The sequence below is a fragment of the Amphiura filiformis genome, chromosome 13 (assembly GCF_039555335.1).
Source record: "Amphiura filiformis chromosome 13, Afil_fr2py, whole genome shotgun sequence".
In the NCBI taxonomy this organism is placed as follows: Eukaryota; Metazoa; Echinodermata; class Ophiuroidea; order Amphilepidida; family Amphiuridae; genus Amphiura; species Amphiura filiformis.
This window is the reverse complement of record NC_092640.1, coordinates 61,131,679-61,149,603: the sequence shown is the minus strand read 5'-3', so window position 1 is coordinate 61,149,603 and position 17,925 is coordinate 61,131,679. Positions and strand designations below refer to the sequence as shown.

At 36.0% G+C, this 17,925-nt stretch overlaps 1 protein-coding gene across 1 annotated transcript; it reads left to right on the top strand.

Moving 5' to 3' along the window:
* Nucleotides 1–637: 637 nt before the first annotated feature.
* LOC140168623 (uncharacterized) lies at nt 638–17,580 on the top strand. The gene is made up of 5 exons (XM_072192029.1): nt 638–724; nt 7,010–7,346; nt 10,059–10,130; nt 13,092–13,223; nt 16,917–17,580. The coding sequence occupies exons 2-5, from the start codon at nt 7,040–7,042 to the stop codon at nt 16,928–16,930; spliced, it is 525 nt and encodes a 174-aa protein (XP_072048130.1). The 5' UTR covers nt 638–724; nt 7,010–7,039; the 3' UTR covers nt 16,931–17,580.
* Nucleotides 17,581–17,925: the final 345 nt, after the last annotated feature.

The following is a 17,925-nucleotide window of genomic DNA, read 5'->3' as shown; positions in this document are numbered from 1 at the left end:
TCTCTTTCTTTTCTTCTCTCTTTTTATTCGTTGTTCCTTCTTTTATTCTTTCCCGTAATTCCGGGGTCACTAGAATTTGTCCAAGCTGTCGTCCCTATACGGTAGTTTACTTGCACGAAATATACAGTAAGCCAAAAAATTAAGGTACCAGTTACGTTCGTCCCTGTATATCTTAGCGTCGTGCTTTCATTGATTAGGACACAAATGTGCAACTTTTTATTTCGTATCTTCATCAGGTTTTGGACTGCCGTTTCTTTAATTCTCAACCAATTTCAACAAACAAGGTCTTAAATCAGAGCTAAAGACTACAGGCATCGGCTGTTTGTTTTAATTTTGACACATTTGTCTTTTGTCGACAAGAGTCGACATAAGCAAGTAAGCAAGCAAGTCTTTATTTAGGATATACAGTGGTGAACACAACTGGTACCTTAATGTTTTGGCTTACTGTATAGATCCTATCTGGAGTAACCTGCTCAAACTAGAAATAGATCCGGTTTGCGCCGCCCAGTGGGCGGTGCAACATCATAATATCCTATATATGACGTCATCTTGTCAATCAAGCTGGCCAAAAAATCCACAATTATTTCACCTTATTTAAATACATTGCTCGTACCTTTATGTCATTGTGCTTTGCATTGTTGCTTCGTACGGACCGAGTTTTTGGTTGACATATTGGAGCAGGTGCAGGAACCAAAAGGAAGGAAGATAACTGAAGATAAATAAGGTAAGGCCAAATAAAAAAATAAACATGTTTCACGTCCCCTCCCGCTTCCTTTTTTGAGGTTTTCTCAAATAAATTTTTATTTTTTGAAATTCAGTTATAACTTTTCAAAAAATATGTCTAGGAAGTTGGGATGCTTTCTATAGCCTTGTTAAGATACAAGAAACATTTTAGGAAGGTTTTGTGATCATTAGAGGGGTGTAACTCTCAGAACAACAAATAAAAAAGGGCCTCCTCCTTTTTCCAGGCATTATTGTATGTACGGATTGTACGCTAAAACAGCTTTAAGTATGGGTATTTACACCAATTTTGCGATAACAAATAGAAAATAAAAAGCCCCCTCTTCCTCCTTTTTTTCGAAAACCCGGACGTGAAACATGTTTTATTTTTTACTTAGCCTAATACATAGTAAACCGATCTCACTCGTAGTGTAACCAGGGTGACGTAGCCAGGGTTTTATTTAGACTTGTCGGACCGGACAATAAAATTAGGAAAGGAAGAAGGAAAGGAAAAGGAGAGGAGCAGGAAAAGAAAGTAAGAGAAGAAAGAAGGGAAAATAGGCAAAAAGAAGTGGCCGAGTCTGCTTTTAATACATCTTTCTATGGGACGTTTTGGTGACGTGAGATCTTCTAAATAATTACTTGAATTGATTTGAATGGTGAGAATGCACTTTCAGATAGTTATGTGTTTATAGCTATGTTTTTTATTTAATTTGTATTTTGTGTGTGTGTAATTATGTCATAGAAAAGAGTCAGAGTAAAATCATAAATGTAAGATTTTATTTAATTTGATATACAATTTTGTATTAAATCCTGTGCTTGGTGTGGGTCGAGCGTGTAATAGTCTATTAATTTTTTATGGCACGCCACAGGCTGCATATTGTATTGAGTCGCAAAGAACACATCGAGTTTAAACAAAACGCATCGAGTTTAAACAAAACGCATCGAGTTTTTAAAAAAACGCATCGAGTTTAAAAAACACACATCGAGTTTAAAAAACGTACATCGAGTTTAAACAACGTACATCGAGTTTTAAAAACACATGTCGAGTTTAAAAACGCACGTCGAGTTTAAAAAACACACGTCCAGTTAAAAAAAAAAAAAAAAAAAACACGTCGAGTTTTGAGGAAAAAGAAATCGCATCGAGAAGCGCCACCTAGAGTTTCTGCTAGACTACGGGCTAAGAGGGGATCATAGGGGAAATATTCTTGACATTGTTCAATAATGGTCAACTGACATGTTTGGTGTTATTCGGGCTGTAGTGACTTTTCGGAATTCGGGGAAACATTAAAATTGCAACAGTCAGTGGCTCAGTCAACATGTGTACGGTGTCATATCGCAACGATGCGATATGATGGTTTACAGGGATCATAGACTCAACACATAGATGCTCTGAACACAGAGTCTATGCAGGGATATGGTCACTTGTATATTGGTGTATTATTACGGTCAAGGCCGTAGATGTGTCAGTAGGTGGGTGTTGTGGCCACATTGAATGTTGAAGTATGATCTAGTACATGTATTCCTCTTTTAATAGTATTTCCGGTAGTATTTCCACAAATGGATGATAATATAAATATCTTGATGATAATATGCATGAAGATAATTGCTATTTTTAGTTATAATTTTACGAATGGTCCCTTAGATCACTTTTTGTCTTCAGTATACCACCGGGATACAAGATTACGCCACAGGCCTATGCTAAACATTTAAGAAAGACCCCTAAAATCCCATCGGTAGTGTCACCTGGGGGCACTCAACTTTAGAAGTGATATACCGGCGTTGCGAAGTAGAAAAAGAAGCCTCCTATATACTAAGATATATCTCGGATATGATAGAAAGAACCCCGCCTGGTAGTATCATGTTAATAAAAATGAAAGTTCCAAAACGCCCCGGTATCGCGCGCGGTAATCTCATGTCGGTTGTAGCCCTATATACCGAAAGACTGTATGTAATGGTCTTTGATGTTAGAAAGGCCCCTATCCCCCCGGTAATCTCATGTTAATGATGAAGAGAACTATCAAACTCTGGTAGTCTCATGTCGTTTGCATAAGCAACCCCCTATATCAAAGATGTGTTTGATAGAAAAGCCCCCTACCCATGTACCCCAGGTAGTCTCATGATAATGAGAACTCTGAGTCTCCGGTAGTCTCATGTCGTTTGTAGCAAAAGACAATATCTTAGCTGCCACAGGTAGTAAATTACCAACAAATGTTATTTAATGTTATGAAAACGTTTTATACCATTAATGTACCCTTTATATAACCCAACATTTAAACGTGACAACCTTTTATAACCTTTTACGAATGATGTCGAAAACGTTTTGTGTTTGCTGGGTATACAAATATATATCACAGTATGTTAGAAAGACCCCGGCCTATCCCCGGTAGTCTCAGTTATTGATATGAAAGTCTCATGTTATTGTCTGATTTTGCTTGTAGAAGAAGCCCCATATACCCCAAGATATATAATGGTCTAACAGAAACTCTAGGTGGCGCTTCTCGACGTGTTTTTTTTAACTCGACGTGGTTTTTTTTTTTGTTGTTTTTAAAACTCGAAGTCATTTTAAACTCGACATGTGTTTTAAACTCGACATGTATTTTTAAAACTCGACGTGTGTTTTTAACACTCGATGTACGTTGTTTATTCTTGATGTACGTTTTTTAAACTCGATGTACGTTTTTTTAAACTCGATGCGTTTTTTTAAAACTCGATGTGTTTTTAGAACTGGATGCAATAAGCAGGCTGTGGCGTGCCATAATTTTTGTCTGTTTCCAAACCTCCAAAAAGTATTTGGTGTTCCACGCGACAAACGAATTTCTGCACATGAGATCAGGGACGTGCTTCCCTGATGAGATCCTGCCCTAGACACATACGTCGGTCCGGTAGTGCGTGTAAATTATTATTCTATACTAGTTGTAAAACATGTTTATGAGAAATATTAAGAACAACGTTCTTCACGTCGGGAGACTTCATAGTGATATATAGTCATCTGATCCACTTTCCCGGGAAACTGGTTTCCGGTACTATAATTAGTAGAGAGCTTGCGGAATGAAGTTACTGGAACTTTAACGGCAACTTCAAAAATATCGATTCGATTTCTTGCTCAATTTCACTTCAACGCGAACGTCAGATTGGTTTCTGTACCAACAGCGTCTTGTTGTTTAAACTACGGGAAGTGTATCAATGGGTGATCAAAAGAAGGGTATGTAAAAGCGACTGCATCAAATTTCTCCCTTTTGTTTGCTGAAGTGGTTTGTTGGTAACACTTATTACAATAGGCGCTTAGTTTGATATAAAATTGGATCAATTGAGCCCATATTTATTGGTCGAGCTACGAGTTTTCAAATATTTTCCAATATTTTAAAACTCAAAGCGAGACCATTAAATATTGGGCGTAAAGCATCCAATTTTATCATTATTATGTTTTAGATCCAATATTTTCACACACTTGGATTCATCAAAACATAATAATGAATAAACATGGATTACATCTCTTGGCGATGACCAATGCAATGGGAATTAGGTCTATGTTATGAGCTATACGCTAATATTATACTTCTAAACATGTTTCAATTAAATATTCTTGTGATATGCCTATATTATTGTCCCGGATTATTATAATAAAAGCTCAATTATTATTCCAGTAAACGTCAGCTTTGTCAATTTTATATTTCCATCAGGACACAAGCCCATTTTATCTGTTTGCTCTCCCTAGCCACACCCCCCCACCACCACCACCACCATCACCACCTCTCCATATCATCCCCTCCTCCATCTATTCATCTATCCTCACTTTCCCACTCCCCAGTGGCGTTGCCAGGAGTTTTCTTTTAGGAGGGCAAGGACTCCTCTTTGCATTCTGATCGAATTAAATATATGTCCCGAATGATCCTCATTTTGTTCTTTAAAAACTCCCAGAATTTTGAATTTCAACCAACATATTTCTGGATGCTCCTTTTCTGACATTCTTATTTTTTGTAACAAATAGGCCTCCTCTTTTAATAATGAATAATTTGGTTGACATACAATACCCATAGGCCTATAATATGCGTATAATAGCGTGGCACATGTTAGACCAGCTTTCTGCTGAATTGGGGGTACATAATGTAGGCCTAAATGAATAAAATAATAATTAAATTAAATACCTGAACAGTACAAACATATTTGGTTATATAGAGGTGTAATTATAAGACACGCAACGTTGTAAAAAAAATGTTCACATAGTAGCTGCAATTCGCAGAAGTTCACTACACTGCTGGGTCCCGTAAAAGCAGTCCATTTTACTGGAACTTAATCCCCTTGGCGTTGAAGTCAAGCCAAAAACTTTGTTCCGCAAGCTGATTTGGTGTACGTCATGAGCACACACAAATGTATATATCAAGTGTGACGTTTGGAACAAAATTTATTTTGATCTAATTCAATCAGTATTTTTTAGCATCATGTGGCATGTTTTTTACCCAAACCAAATTAGATTTCCAATAATTGGTCTATTAACTAGACAATACATAAGTGGTAATTATGTAGTCTATGAAGAAATATGCAAACCATTGTTTTAATTATGACGTATTTTCATCATAATTTACGGCACACTATAGATTCTGGCGTTAACTTTAACTTCAAGCGGCTTTAATGGCAGAGTGGTTTTGAATACATAATCCTCTATAATCCTAAGTTAAAGTAAAAGTAACTCCATTTCGCAAGCTCTCTATTCTCTTTTCAAATACGTGACTTCGGAAATATGTCCACACACCTCTGTTTTTATTTTGCTTCCTCTTCTCCATATTTCAGTAGCTTTCCGCACTTCTCCAGACCTTTCGTTTTGCTCCCGCCCAAGGATCTTGTATTCGTCCCAGTTTGTCACATGATTTTCTCTGGCGACGTAATCTGATATAGCTAATTTTGCCCGGTAATTTTGTTTGTTCTTTTTTCTGATGTTTTGCGTTCTAAGCGTGTGTACTTTTTTCTTTTTGCCTTTTTCACTTCAGCTTGGTGTTCGACGAGCCCGGGGGTACTCACATATATGGTCTGTACGTATGCGTGACCAAGAAAAACAAGTAAAAGATGGTGTTTTTTTAGGCAAGGCAAGTTACGCGCGTGACGCATTTAGGGTCTAAAAAACACTTATTTTCAAGAATAAGGGTAGTTTTCTGAATCTGAACAATTTGTTTAGAGTACCTTTTCAAATTTTGGTAAATTACAAGTCCAAAAAGGGTACATTTGTTGCATTTTTTACAAGCCAAAACTCATTAGGGGGTAAATTCTATATTATAATTATATTCTATAAATTACCTTATTAATGGGCTAAATTTGCTGGTAGGGTAAAACTCGTTTAGGGGGTGTTTGAAAAACAAATGGTCACGCATGAGTACACTGCCATATTGGAGTGGTCGCCCCTGGTCCCAAACATTCGCGAGTTTCACCGACATAATTATGACAGGTCACAGTTTTGGCATTCAATGTCATAAATACAGTTGACAGTTTATGGTGCAAAAGTGGAATAAATTTGATGATTGTAGGGACCATCACACTGGCAAAATATTGGGAGGATTTATCTTGCATTTCCATATTTTCAAAAGAGTTAGAAAATCTCAAAAACACAAACAAAAGAAACCCCCGTTAAAACGTAAAAGAAGCCCTTAAGGGTAGACAAGGTGGTCGAAGCAGCCAAAGAAACAAAAAACAAATCGATTTTCATTATCTAAATCAATATTTTATTGAGAAATAACACTTTTATGTTTTTCAAAAGTTCATTCTACAAATAGCTACAAATCATATACTTTGAAAACTTGCTTGATTTGTTGTTAATGAGTTATGTACGTTTTACAAAAGTGTTGTTGTTTCACCCCTCTTTCCAACTCAAGAACCATAGTATTCTGTGATATTTGAATTCTTCTACACGCTCGCTATGAAATGATTAGTGCAATTTTGCCAAAGCTCACTACCATTCGTAAGATGATGTGATTTACCAAATCACAACAGTTTAAAATAGTTGCTAACCTTAATAAGGTGATTACCACCGCACGTATTTTGGGAGATGTTTCATTCCAAAAATTAAATTGGATTGAAGCAGCTGTATACTTTTAGTAGGGGAAAGGAGAACTACCGAAGAGACAGAATTGATTTAAATACAAAAATAGAGTTTTCATAAATGGGACCCCAAATTTGAAAAAGGATAAAGACACGAATAATATTCGTTAACATTGGGGCTTCATTGACATTTGTAATGTTTTTAGTAGATAATGTCTCCGGGCTTGTTTGAAATATTTTTCCTTTCTTTTACATCTAGACGTGGAGGATTCAGAAGGGCAATTCGAAGATGTACAACGCAAGAGTGTTAGCCTTATTCCTGCTTTTGGCAGCTATTACTTCTGTAATGGCCAAGAAACCAATAGGTAGTCCTGGACGTGGATCTGGATCTAAACCTGCAGGATCTAAATCTGGAGCTAGCCCTGAAACTGTAGCTAGCCCTGAATCTGTAGCTAGCTCTGAATCTGAATCTAGTTCTGCATCTGCATCTGGAGAAAATAATTGCGATTCTAACCCATGTCAAAATGGAGGTACCTGTGCAGACGATGGCACATGCACATGTCCCGACAACTATACTGGAGACTCGTGTGAAACAGGTCAGTTTAATATTAACCTTCTTTTCACTAAACACAAATTAGATAAGAGCTCAAAGAACGAGGGAGGATCTGTAAATTAATGCGACTCTAATGTGTTAAACTTGAGGTGGTTATTAGATAGAATTTAAATTTCACTTGCAGATCGCATAAATACACGAAGTTAAAAAGCGACTTGCAGGTTATTAAATGACTGTGACAATATCAACATTGAGGTTAACCCCATGAGAACTACCTGCCGATTGGCCAAAAACAAGGTTCCATTATCAATTGGACCAATCAGCAACATTGTTAGAATAATTCAATTCAACCACATAAAAAAATTGGGGTGAATTATTGCAAAGCTCCATTCTGATAGGTGATTGACCAATCAGAGGCAATGTTAGATCGGCAGGTAGTGCTCAGGGGGTTAAAGCTGCATATTGAGTCTGATTTTCTTCGGTATATATTGCTGCTGGATAACTGCATTTTAACTCAGCTCAAAATAATAGCCACTATTCCCCATTCCAGAAAAATACAGAACTACTTTTTGTGGATTAAAAAATATTATCATGTTTTGCCAAATGAAACATAGCTCAATCCTAATCCTTTAGTTGGTCCTAACTGGCAATAAACGTAAAATTTTAATGTTTGATCAATTTTTGGAAATAAAGGCCAAAAACATGCATTTTAGGGCGTTTTTTTACCTTTTTCGTATTCTGTGACGATTGTCTTTTCGTATTCTGTGACGCTTGATTAAGCCCAAAGACTTGAACCAAGACTAATGTCAAGTTATGCATTCTAATATTTGGAAAACACATTTTCTTACCTTTTTCATAACCAATTAGCAAAAATAACTTATAACATTATATATTTGAATGCTTAGACTTGTGCCAAGTCTTACAATTTTGAGACTACAATTGTAAGAAATCAGGCAAAATTGCATGTTTTTGGACCATTTTCCCTGAAATTGCAAAAATATTAAAATTTGACTTTTATTGCCAGTTAGGACTAACTAAAGGATTAGGATTTAGCTATGTTTCATTTGGCAAAACAAGATAATATTTTTTAAATACAAAAAAATTAGTTCTGTATTTTTCTGGAATGGGGAGTAAGTCCTTATCAATGGTCAAGCGCCAGTGATTTTACAGTTGTGGGAGGACAAGATGGTGATTTAGCTATCAAATATAGCATTTTGACCAAATACTTTTTAATCTAATGACATTTTTCAAACTGTATACTTTATTTCTATATTTCCACTGTGAAAAAAGTAAGCAAATTAGTACCGTATTTATTGCTGGTTGTTACTACCTGTAATGGCAGAGGAGACTGCGCCAGCACCTAAATCACCAAACTGTCATCAAGCCATTTTCCACTTGTAAATTCATGTTTAACTGTGGTAGTGTGCGATGCGTAATTCTTTTTCCCGCTGTATAACCAAGTAAATAAATATAAATAAATAAATTTTGGATTTATAAAGCGCCTTTCTCCAGATATTAGAGGACTCAAAGCGCTGTAATTTCGCTGCAATGTTCGTTATTTATGATAAGAAATAAGGTACCGCTAGGATGTACCTCATTTCCTATCATATATACTGAACCGCTTGTCTTGAGTCACTGAAATTTCAGTGTAGTAATTGGATTCCTTGCCCCAATAATATACATAACTTTTGTTACCAGTGTGTTATTATTTTTTGGAAAAAATGCAAAAATAGTGACAAATTTACCACAGGGGTGTAGTACCCCCTTAAGCTATAGTTTTGAAAGTATTATGCAATTTCTTTCTAAATGTGTTACTCTACCATTGCTTAGGTTTGCAAAGCAAATTCATGTTACAACCAAAATTTTGGTGAGCGGGCGTTTATTACAATGTATTATGTATGGGGTGAGAAATATATTAAAATAATATCAGAAATATCACCTTGATTATTTCAACTCAATTAACCAAGTATTATTATAAAGAGTAATGAAAAACCGAACTGCTGACAAAGTTTTCACGAAAACTTTGGCACAATTAATACCATTTATTCTATATTGTGTAATGCACCATTTTCTATGCACCAAAAAGTGTTTTTACATTTTAACAATTAAAATTCTCCAAAAGGAGTTACTGTTAATAGTTCATTAAGAAAAAATATCTTATTTCATATTTTTTGATAATTGTGACGCAAGTGCTACTTGCACCCGATACCCCTGGTTCCTTCACATGTGCATGTAAGTATTAGTTAAAGGATGAGAAACAGACCATTACCAGAAATAATGGGCGTGTTGTTCATGACTGGTGAGATGTTAATTGCTTTGAGGTTGAGACCCCGATAGTGGTCGAAATAAGTTGTTACCGACATTAAATTGGTAAAATGCACAATTAGGCAGATGTAGATTTAGCTATATTTGAAACGACATGTACTTGTAAGCACAAAGCTTAAAATGCAATTAACACATAAGTCAAGATTTGACGTTACGCTGTTCTGCCATGTCAGGAGAGTAAATGCTCACAAGACTGATTACTGATTTCTAACCAATAACCAGCTGATGAATCAGCCAGTCATCAATCACGAGACACCAATTAATCATTTTTACTTGCTGTATGTTTTCTAGACTTTATTATGACAATTGCTCAGTCATTGATGAAAACATATAGAACAGTTTATGAAAGAGTGATGTAGTTATTATTATTATTATTGCTTCGCCAATTTTTTTAATATCTTTAATTTGTTTGTTTCTTTTCATTCCTCAGCTGGGGACTGTTCTCCACCCTGTGAGATTGGGTACACATGTATACAGTTTGAACATGGTTTCTTTTGTGTGGGTGAGTATTCAATGTGAATACGGATACATAATGGTTATATACCACTAATAGGCCTGGGCGATACATGGAAATACGACGAGTAACTATTTGTTTGCATGGCATCTGAAAAGACTGCTTTAAAATTGCTGAAATTGACCAACCGTCTATTATCTTTTCTGTTTCGGTTTCAGTTTTCGGATCTCATTGTTATTTTCCCCCTTATTTCTTTTTCCCTTCCTTTTTCCCTTCTTTCCTTTTTCTTTTCCCTTTCCTTTCTCCTTTTTTCCCTCCTCCCTCCAACATTTCCCCCCAGATTTTTCCAGGGTGGGCGAGTCTCCACTATTGTTATTTCACTCCAGAAAATTGATTTCAATTCTATTCAAATTCAATTCTTTCTACACCGGGAGTCTTGCTATTCAATTCCAATTCAATACACCTTGCTTTGGAATTAATTCAATTCGATTCCAATTCAATTTTTCAATTTCAAAATCATTTCATTTCAATTCCAATCCAATGCAGTGAAATTAACAGCTAATCAATTTCAATTCAATTCTGAGCATTCATTTCAATTCCACTTCAATTCCAATTCCAATACAGTTGCAGTTTTTGTTAATTGACCAAAGGCACACTGCAAAAACTGTGTCTAGAGATTGAACACTTTTTTGTCCTCGATTTGTAAACACATGTAAAATCTAAACACAAATGTCAAATTTCAAAACATCAAATGTTTAATATCTAAGCACAAGGCATCAAATTACTAAACATATTTAGCATTTAGACATGTTTACAAATCGAGGACAAGATGGTGTCTAGAATGGTGTTTAATATCTAGACAGTTTTTGCAGTGCATGTTTTAAATATTATTTTACTACCAATTTTATAATAAAAACACTCGAGTCGGCCACACAAAGTCAAAATCAAGTACACTACCGTACTTGTCACAAAAGCATTTCAACAGAAGATACTTTATTGTTATGTTAGCTCATTTTCACATTCAAACAATACGAGTGATCCTTGACCTCTAGGTCCTATTTTATGAAACTTTGGAACTTCTTAGTTCTTAGGTGACTGATTTCCTAATATGTGTCTCGTCCACCATGTACATTATTTTCTAAACTTAAGGGGGTACTACACCCCTGGCCAATTTTGTGCCTATTTTTGCACTTTTCTCAAAAATTATAGCGCATTGGTGACAGGTAAGATATGTATATTATAGGGGCAAAGACTACAATTACTGCATTGACAATTCAGCAACTCAAGGCAAGTAGTTATTGATTTATTGATGAAATATTGGTTTTCCCTCATTTTTGACTGTAACTCCACAACTGTTGTCTGTGCTGAAATTAAATTTCCAGTGCAGTAGTTGTAGTTCTTGCCCCTGTCATATACATATCTTACTTGTCACCAATTTCGCTTAGATTTTGAGAAAATGCAAAAATAGGCACAAAATTGGGGAGGTGTAAATACCCCTTAAGGTGTGTGGTATTATCGATAATGGGACCCTGTCCCCACACTGACCTCAAAGATGTCAAAAATCAAGGTTTTGATACTATAGATAGTCCCTAGTACTTGTCTCCTGCTCCTCCTAAGATTTTACACCCAAAATCCTTTTACTTTTGAAAAAGTGTGAAAAAAGCTGTCAAAGATATAAGCATTTTCTTTAATGATTTTCTCACAATTCGTTCAAAGTACAATGACTTTTGAGCATAAAAATTTGGAGCTTGAGAAAAATAGGGGCTTTATGATTAGTGCCAAAAGTTAGAACTTGGGCAAGTTGGGGGATCTCATACTCACATTATCGATCATATCAAGCAATTTAAAATATTGGAAATGCTAAGAATCAATTTGCATCATATCGGAAGATATTAGTGTCTTTATGAACATAGAACCTATAATTTTTCCACATGACAAGAAAGAAAGAAAGATTTAGAAGAACTCCAAAAAGTCTCAAAAAGTTTAACCATACCTGTGTATGAGAAATGATATCATACTTTTCATTTTCTTCAATATATGTGTATTTTATGCTATCATTTTTAAATGAAAGCTTTCCAGAATACTTAGTTGCAATATATTTTGTAACACTATTGATGCTAAATTTGTGTCTCTTGTGTGAATAGACCTGGAAGTGTATCAGAATTCAGAACGGGGGAAGGGCACTTTTTACAGGTGGAATGATCTGGAATCATAGACATCTGTTATGAATTGAAATGCTGAATTGAAATCAAAGCTGAATTTCATTTCAATTCCACTTCATTCTTCATCACTCAACATGATTTCAATTCCAATCCAATTCAATTCTTCATTGCTCACGATGATTTCAATTCCAATCCAATTCAATTCATGCCCAAGTCCACTCATTTCGATTCCAATTCAATTCCAATGCATTGAAATGAAAATCGCCCAAAATTCATTTCAATTCAATTCGATTTCAATGCATTGAATTAACATTAGTCTCCACCCTGTCCACCCCTAACTACGCCACTGGTGACTGTAGTTTATCCATTCGTTTATTCAGCGTGCACAGTAACATTATAGTCTTTAGTTCGGCGTTGGAAACGGTATCGGGTCCATCCATTGTATTGCCCGCCATGTTTCTACTCACGTACTGTCCGGGCGTACTGTATACACGTAGTACTGCCTGGTTTCTGTCCTCGCCGTTTTTGTATCTCAGTTGAGTCAAAATTCGATGTCCCGTGTTTCAACTGATTTGGCTTTCCACTTCGAAGATTGTCAGATTGATTTTGTTACCTTGATTATTTTTAACTCAATTAACCAATTATTACAAACAGTAATAAAAAACCAATTGTTAACAATGTTTTTACAAAAATGTTAACACAATAATATCATTTATTCTATATTGGGTAATGCACCATTTCCTATGCACTAAAAACTGTTTTAACATTTTAACAATTAAAATTCCTCAAAAGATGTTACTCTTCATAGGTCATTTAGAAAAATATCTTGTTTAATGTTTTTATACAGATGTTGATGAATGTACTTTGGCTACGGATAATAATTGTGACGCAAGTGCTACTTGCACTAATACACCTGGTTCCTTCACATGTGCATGTAATGCAGGTTACACTGGAGCTGGTACTACTGGAACATGCATAGGTTAGTATATTTTGTAACATAGAAGAATTACGCATCGCACACTAGCACAGTTAAACATGAATTTACAAATAGAAACATGATATGCTTAGGCAGATATACCAAAATAAAAGCTCCGGACATACCTGCCTGTGCGGGGACTTGACCCCAGACCTCTCGCTAGTCGGACGAGTGCTCTACTACTGATAATCTACCCTGCTGACTGCTCATATCCATAAGTGCATGGGCGTAAATTGGGTGGGGGAACATGGCGGCCCTGATTTGGTAAAACGATCTAACTTGAAATTTGGACGAGATAAATGGTTGTCATTTCTTTAGCTAAATTTTTGCAAATAAAAAGATTTTTATATTTTCTAAGATATTAGATTTCTTTAGTAATTTATTTTATTCAAAAAGAAAAACATCAAGTGTTCAAAATCTCTTTCCTGAAACAGCGATTTTCAAGTTAGATCATTATTTTTACCAAATCAGTGCCGAATTGGGGACACGTCCCCCACACTTTTTAAAGTGAGTGACACAATATTATCAAATGTCCCCCCACATTTTGGTCCCCACCCCCCCAAAAAAAAAAAAAGAGAGAAGAGAAAGGGAGAAAAGGAGAAAAAGAGAGAAAAGGAAGAAAAGAGAAGAGAAAAGTTAAATTGCATGTAATTGAGCAGGCCCATCACTGCTCAAGACTAAAAACCACACAGTCGGGACATTCGTATTAGGTCTGACGGTTATTTTAGGCAAGGCGGGTCCACGGCCCAAAAGCCAGTGAAAATTACTGCGGGCCCGCCGATATGCAGGGCTCGTCACATTTTATCACACAAAAAGTCAGTATTAAGACGGACTCAATGCTGACTTCAACATGTTCAACATAAAGCCATGTATGCTTTCGTAATTGCGAAAATCAAATCTCAAGTAAAATTGTACAAAATGAGTTCGGGCCCTTTTTTGTTTTGAAAATATTGTAAAAATGATGCACCAAATGACTTCAATTGGACATTCATATTGCAAAATTTCCCAAATTTTCCAGGCTATTAAGACCCCCTTTTTCACCATCGCTGTCACCAAAAGACCCCATTACCAGCACATGCTCTGTCACCCAAAGACCCCATATTTTACCTTTGGATCTGTCACCCAAAGACCTAGACCCTAATATTTCCATCTGAACAGCAACGAGTCGTCTATCATTGATTTTCGAGGCTTCTTTTGGCTCTCACCCAAAGACCCGTTAAAATATTCTCACTCAATGCCCCCTAATTTAGATCCAAACGGTCCCTCTCTCACCCAATGATCCCATATTTTGTACACTGATTTTTGCTCTCACAGAATGCCAAAAATCATATTCTCAGGCTTGCAATGACCATATATTTTTTATACTTTGCTATCACCGGATGCCCCTTACTGGCCAGCCCTGCACCTATATCCATTTCATATTGAAGTGCCCGGGGCTGAAATGCAACCGTTTGGATTTTTTTTTGTTTAAAAGAATCATGTAACATTAGCATAGTAAGCAAAGAAATATTAGGAAAAGTAAAGCATTTTTATTGCAGTGAGAGAGGTGTAAACTCGTACTGCATGGGACGAAAGAGGGTTGGTTTCAAATAAGAAGGAATAAAGATCTTACCATTTCAGTTACTATTGTTAGGAAATCATGCTGTGGGGGTTGTTGGAGCAGAATTATTTTATTTAAAATATAGGTTTGTTAAGGGTTGTTTTCCAAGTGGACATATTATGATATTATGATATCCAGGATCGAATTCTTTTTAAACTCCTGCTTTATGTTTTCAAGTGTTCTCAGGGCCGTGCCCCAATTATCTTTGTGAGCTTCTTTCAGCCTATGCTCCCGGAAGAGAATTGAGATCTTCTTCCGATAAGACCCTGCTTAGTCAGCCTAGGGCACATAGAGGATCTGGTTTAAATACCTTCTTGGCCCGAGGGAATGGAACAAACTCCCTAAAGCCATCAGGGAGTCTCCATCAATTCCAGTTTTCAGGAAGAAACTGAAAACTCACCTTTTCAGTCGGTTAGCTTCTTTCTTGTTCCACTGTGTTTCTTTTTTCCCCATCCTTTCTCTCCTTGTTCAGCGCCTTGATAAATTTTAAAGGCGCTATATAAATACCTTTATGTATGTATGTATGTATGTATGATCATTATTACTGTCGGTTGTAATACCTGACAATATTTCATTCCAGGTTATTGATTTAACGGAAAGTCGCCGCGGATATCAGGTTAGGTTTTAAGAGCATTTGAACTTGTTTAACATGCTTAAGCGACACAAAAGTCACGGTGTATTGGGTGTTTTTATCAACCCAATAATTTCAAACAAAGATGACAAGCCTATACGGGATTTTAATGATTTTGGTAAAGGTAACTGTTTTAAATAACATGTCGCTCTTCTACTCTGCGATCGTAATAGCGCCATCTCTCTATCAGGTTCTAAGAGGCGGTAAACTGTTTTCCAAGTGGACATATTATGATCATTTTATTCATTTATATTACTGTCGGTTGTAATACCTGACAATATTTCATTCCAGGTTATTGATTTAACGGAAAGTCGCCGCGGATATCAGGTTAGGTTTTTAAGAGCATTTGAACTTGTTTAACATGCTTAAACGACACAAAAGTCACGGTGTATTGGGTGTTTTTATTAACCCAATAATTTCAAACAAAGATGTCAAGCCTATACGGGATTTTAATGATTTTGGTAAAGGTAACTGTTTTAAATAACATGTCGCTCTTCACCTGGATCATAGGTCTACTCTGCGATCGTAATAGCGCCATCTCTCTATCAGGTTCTAAGAGGTGGTAAACTGGTTTAAGCAATACAAAGGTCTCGGTATATTTCAGGCGGTGGTCGCAGTGCATTCTCTAAATTCAGTAAATTTTCATCGTCAACCGTATAATTCAATGGGATTATTTTGAAATGTCAAAACGCTTGAAATATCACAAACAAATAGGCCTATGTTAATAAATAATATAAATACATGCTAAAACCGTTGGGGTTCGATAATGAACCCCACAAAACTAACCGAGTATATGGAAAATGCCATACGGCCGGGCGGTTTCACAAGTTGCCGGCTCTATCATGCCATTCGCCGCCGGGTATATTTGGTGTTTTTATGAGTCCATTAATTTTGTATTTCAAACAAAAAATATACGCACAAGATTTCATCCCGTGCATATTTGTAAACAATAATCAAAACAAATCCAAGCAAATTGAGGTTTTATTTCTAAGCTGGGCATACTTTAAGCAAAGCAATTGCGAAGTAAATCTAGCAAGAGTGAAATTAGAAGCTTTTTACAAAGTCATGCCAAATAAGTGGCCCAGCCGTAGATGGCGCCCTAAAAAGTGTTAGAATAGCCTTAGACCTTAGTGAGAATGACAGGTTGTACTTTCGGTAGACAAGAAGTTGCTCAAATCTGGTTAACAAACACAATAAATTATTTCAGGGATTATTTCTGCAAGGATTCAGAAAAAGTATAGTTTGACCTACCTGCGACATACCGTGCTTGAGGTATAAGCAAAAAGGTAAAATCTTATGGGTGGTCAGTTTTTATGGCCACATAGGGGCATTATGCATGTTATGAATGCTTCGACTTCTTCATTACCTATACTGTTTTTTGTGATGTCGTTATACAAGAATTATAGAAAATGAAATTCTTAATATCTTATTATTATGTGTCTTTTGCATATCGCTCCAATTGAAGATACGGAAAAGTAGTCGGCCGGATCGTACATCATCTACCAAATCGCCGTCGGCTGATAAACATAAGCAGCAATTATCACATCATAAAAACATACTAACCTCCTTTTGTTGGGAACACCTATGGCAAGTATATTGCACAATAGAACTGAAAAACCTGTTTTTTCGTCAATAAACCTGGTTTTTCAATCAGGTTTTTTTGGATCGAAAAACCAGGTTTTACCCTTTCAACCGGTTTAAGGAAAGTGACGTAAAGTAGGCAAAGAAAAACTGCTTGACTGGCGTAACCCGACCAATCTTAAATATGTTGCCGACCCTGGATATTGTTTTTATTTATTATTATAAGGGAGGAAAGGAAAAAGGTAAACATTTGATACACTGTGGTAATGAATACACTCTAAAAATGCCACAAATTAGTTTATAACCACTTGAAGTTATAAAGAAGCTATGAAGATAAGAAAAATATGCATTTCAACAATCTCATGATATCCAACGTTATGACTGTCTCTTAGTATTCGAAAACAAGTAAGATTTAGTAGTCTTTTACCAAAAACAAAAACAAAAAAACAAAGCAATAGTAAAAAGAAAAGGGGAAACACTCAATCCCGACTTACCTATTCTATTGTTTTGTGTTACGCCAATCAAACAAGTTTTGGTCCAAAGTCTTGTTATACATGCTTCATAGGAGACATGTTACCGTGAAAAATCTGTGACGGGTCAAAAAATCTGTGTTGTATTACGGATTTTTCAACCGATCACAGATTTTTGTCTCCTAGCTTTACGCTCCACCGTTTCTCAAATTTTGGTTTGTCTTCTGTAACAAAAAAAAAAAAGGTTGTAGGCAGTTTCTGTGTTGTGTTAATACTCTTATAGTTGTATTAGGATAGGATAGGAAAGCACTTTAAAGTTGATTTAGTATAAATATAAAATAGAGCATTTCACTCTTAAAGTTTATTAGTTTCAAAGGAACATTTGAAGGGGTGGGTGTAATATAGTCCTAACCCTCACCTATT

What these genes read in the sequence shown, in the direction of transcription:
- LOC140168623 (XM_072192029.1), top strand. Translation starts at nt 7,040, where the DNA reads ATGTACAACGCAAGAGTGTTAGCCTTATTCCTGCTTTTGGCAGCTATT. An exon ending in TGGAGACTCGTGTGAAACAG is followed by an intron (nt 7,347 to 10,058) that starts GTCAGTTTAATA and finishes TTCATTCCTCAG; the next exon opens with CTGGGGACTGTTCTCCACCC. An exon ending in ACATGGTTTCTTTTGTGTGG is followed by an intron (nt 10,131 to 13,091) that starts GTGAGTATTCAA and finishes GTTTTTATACAG; the next exon opens with ATGTTGATGAATGTACTTTG.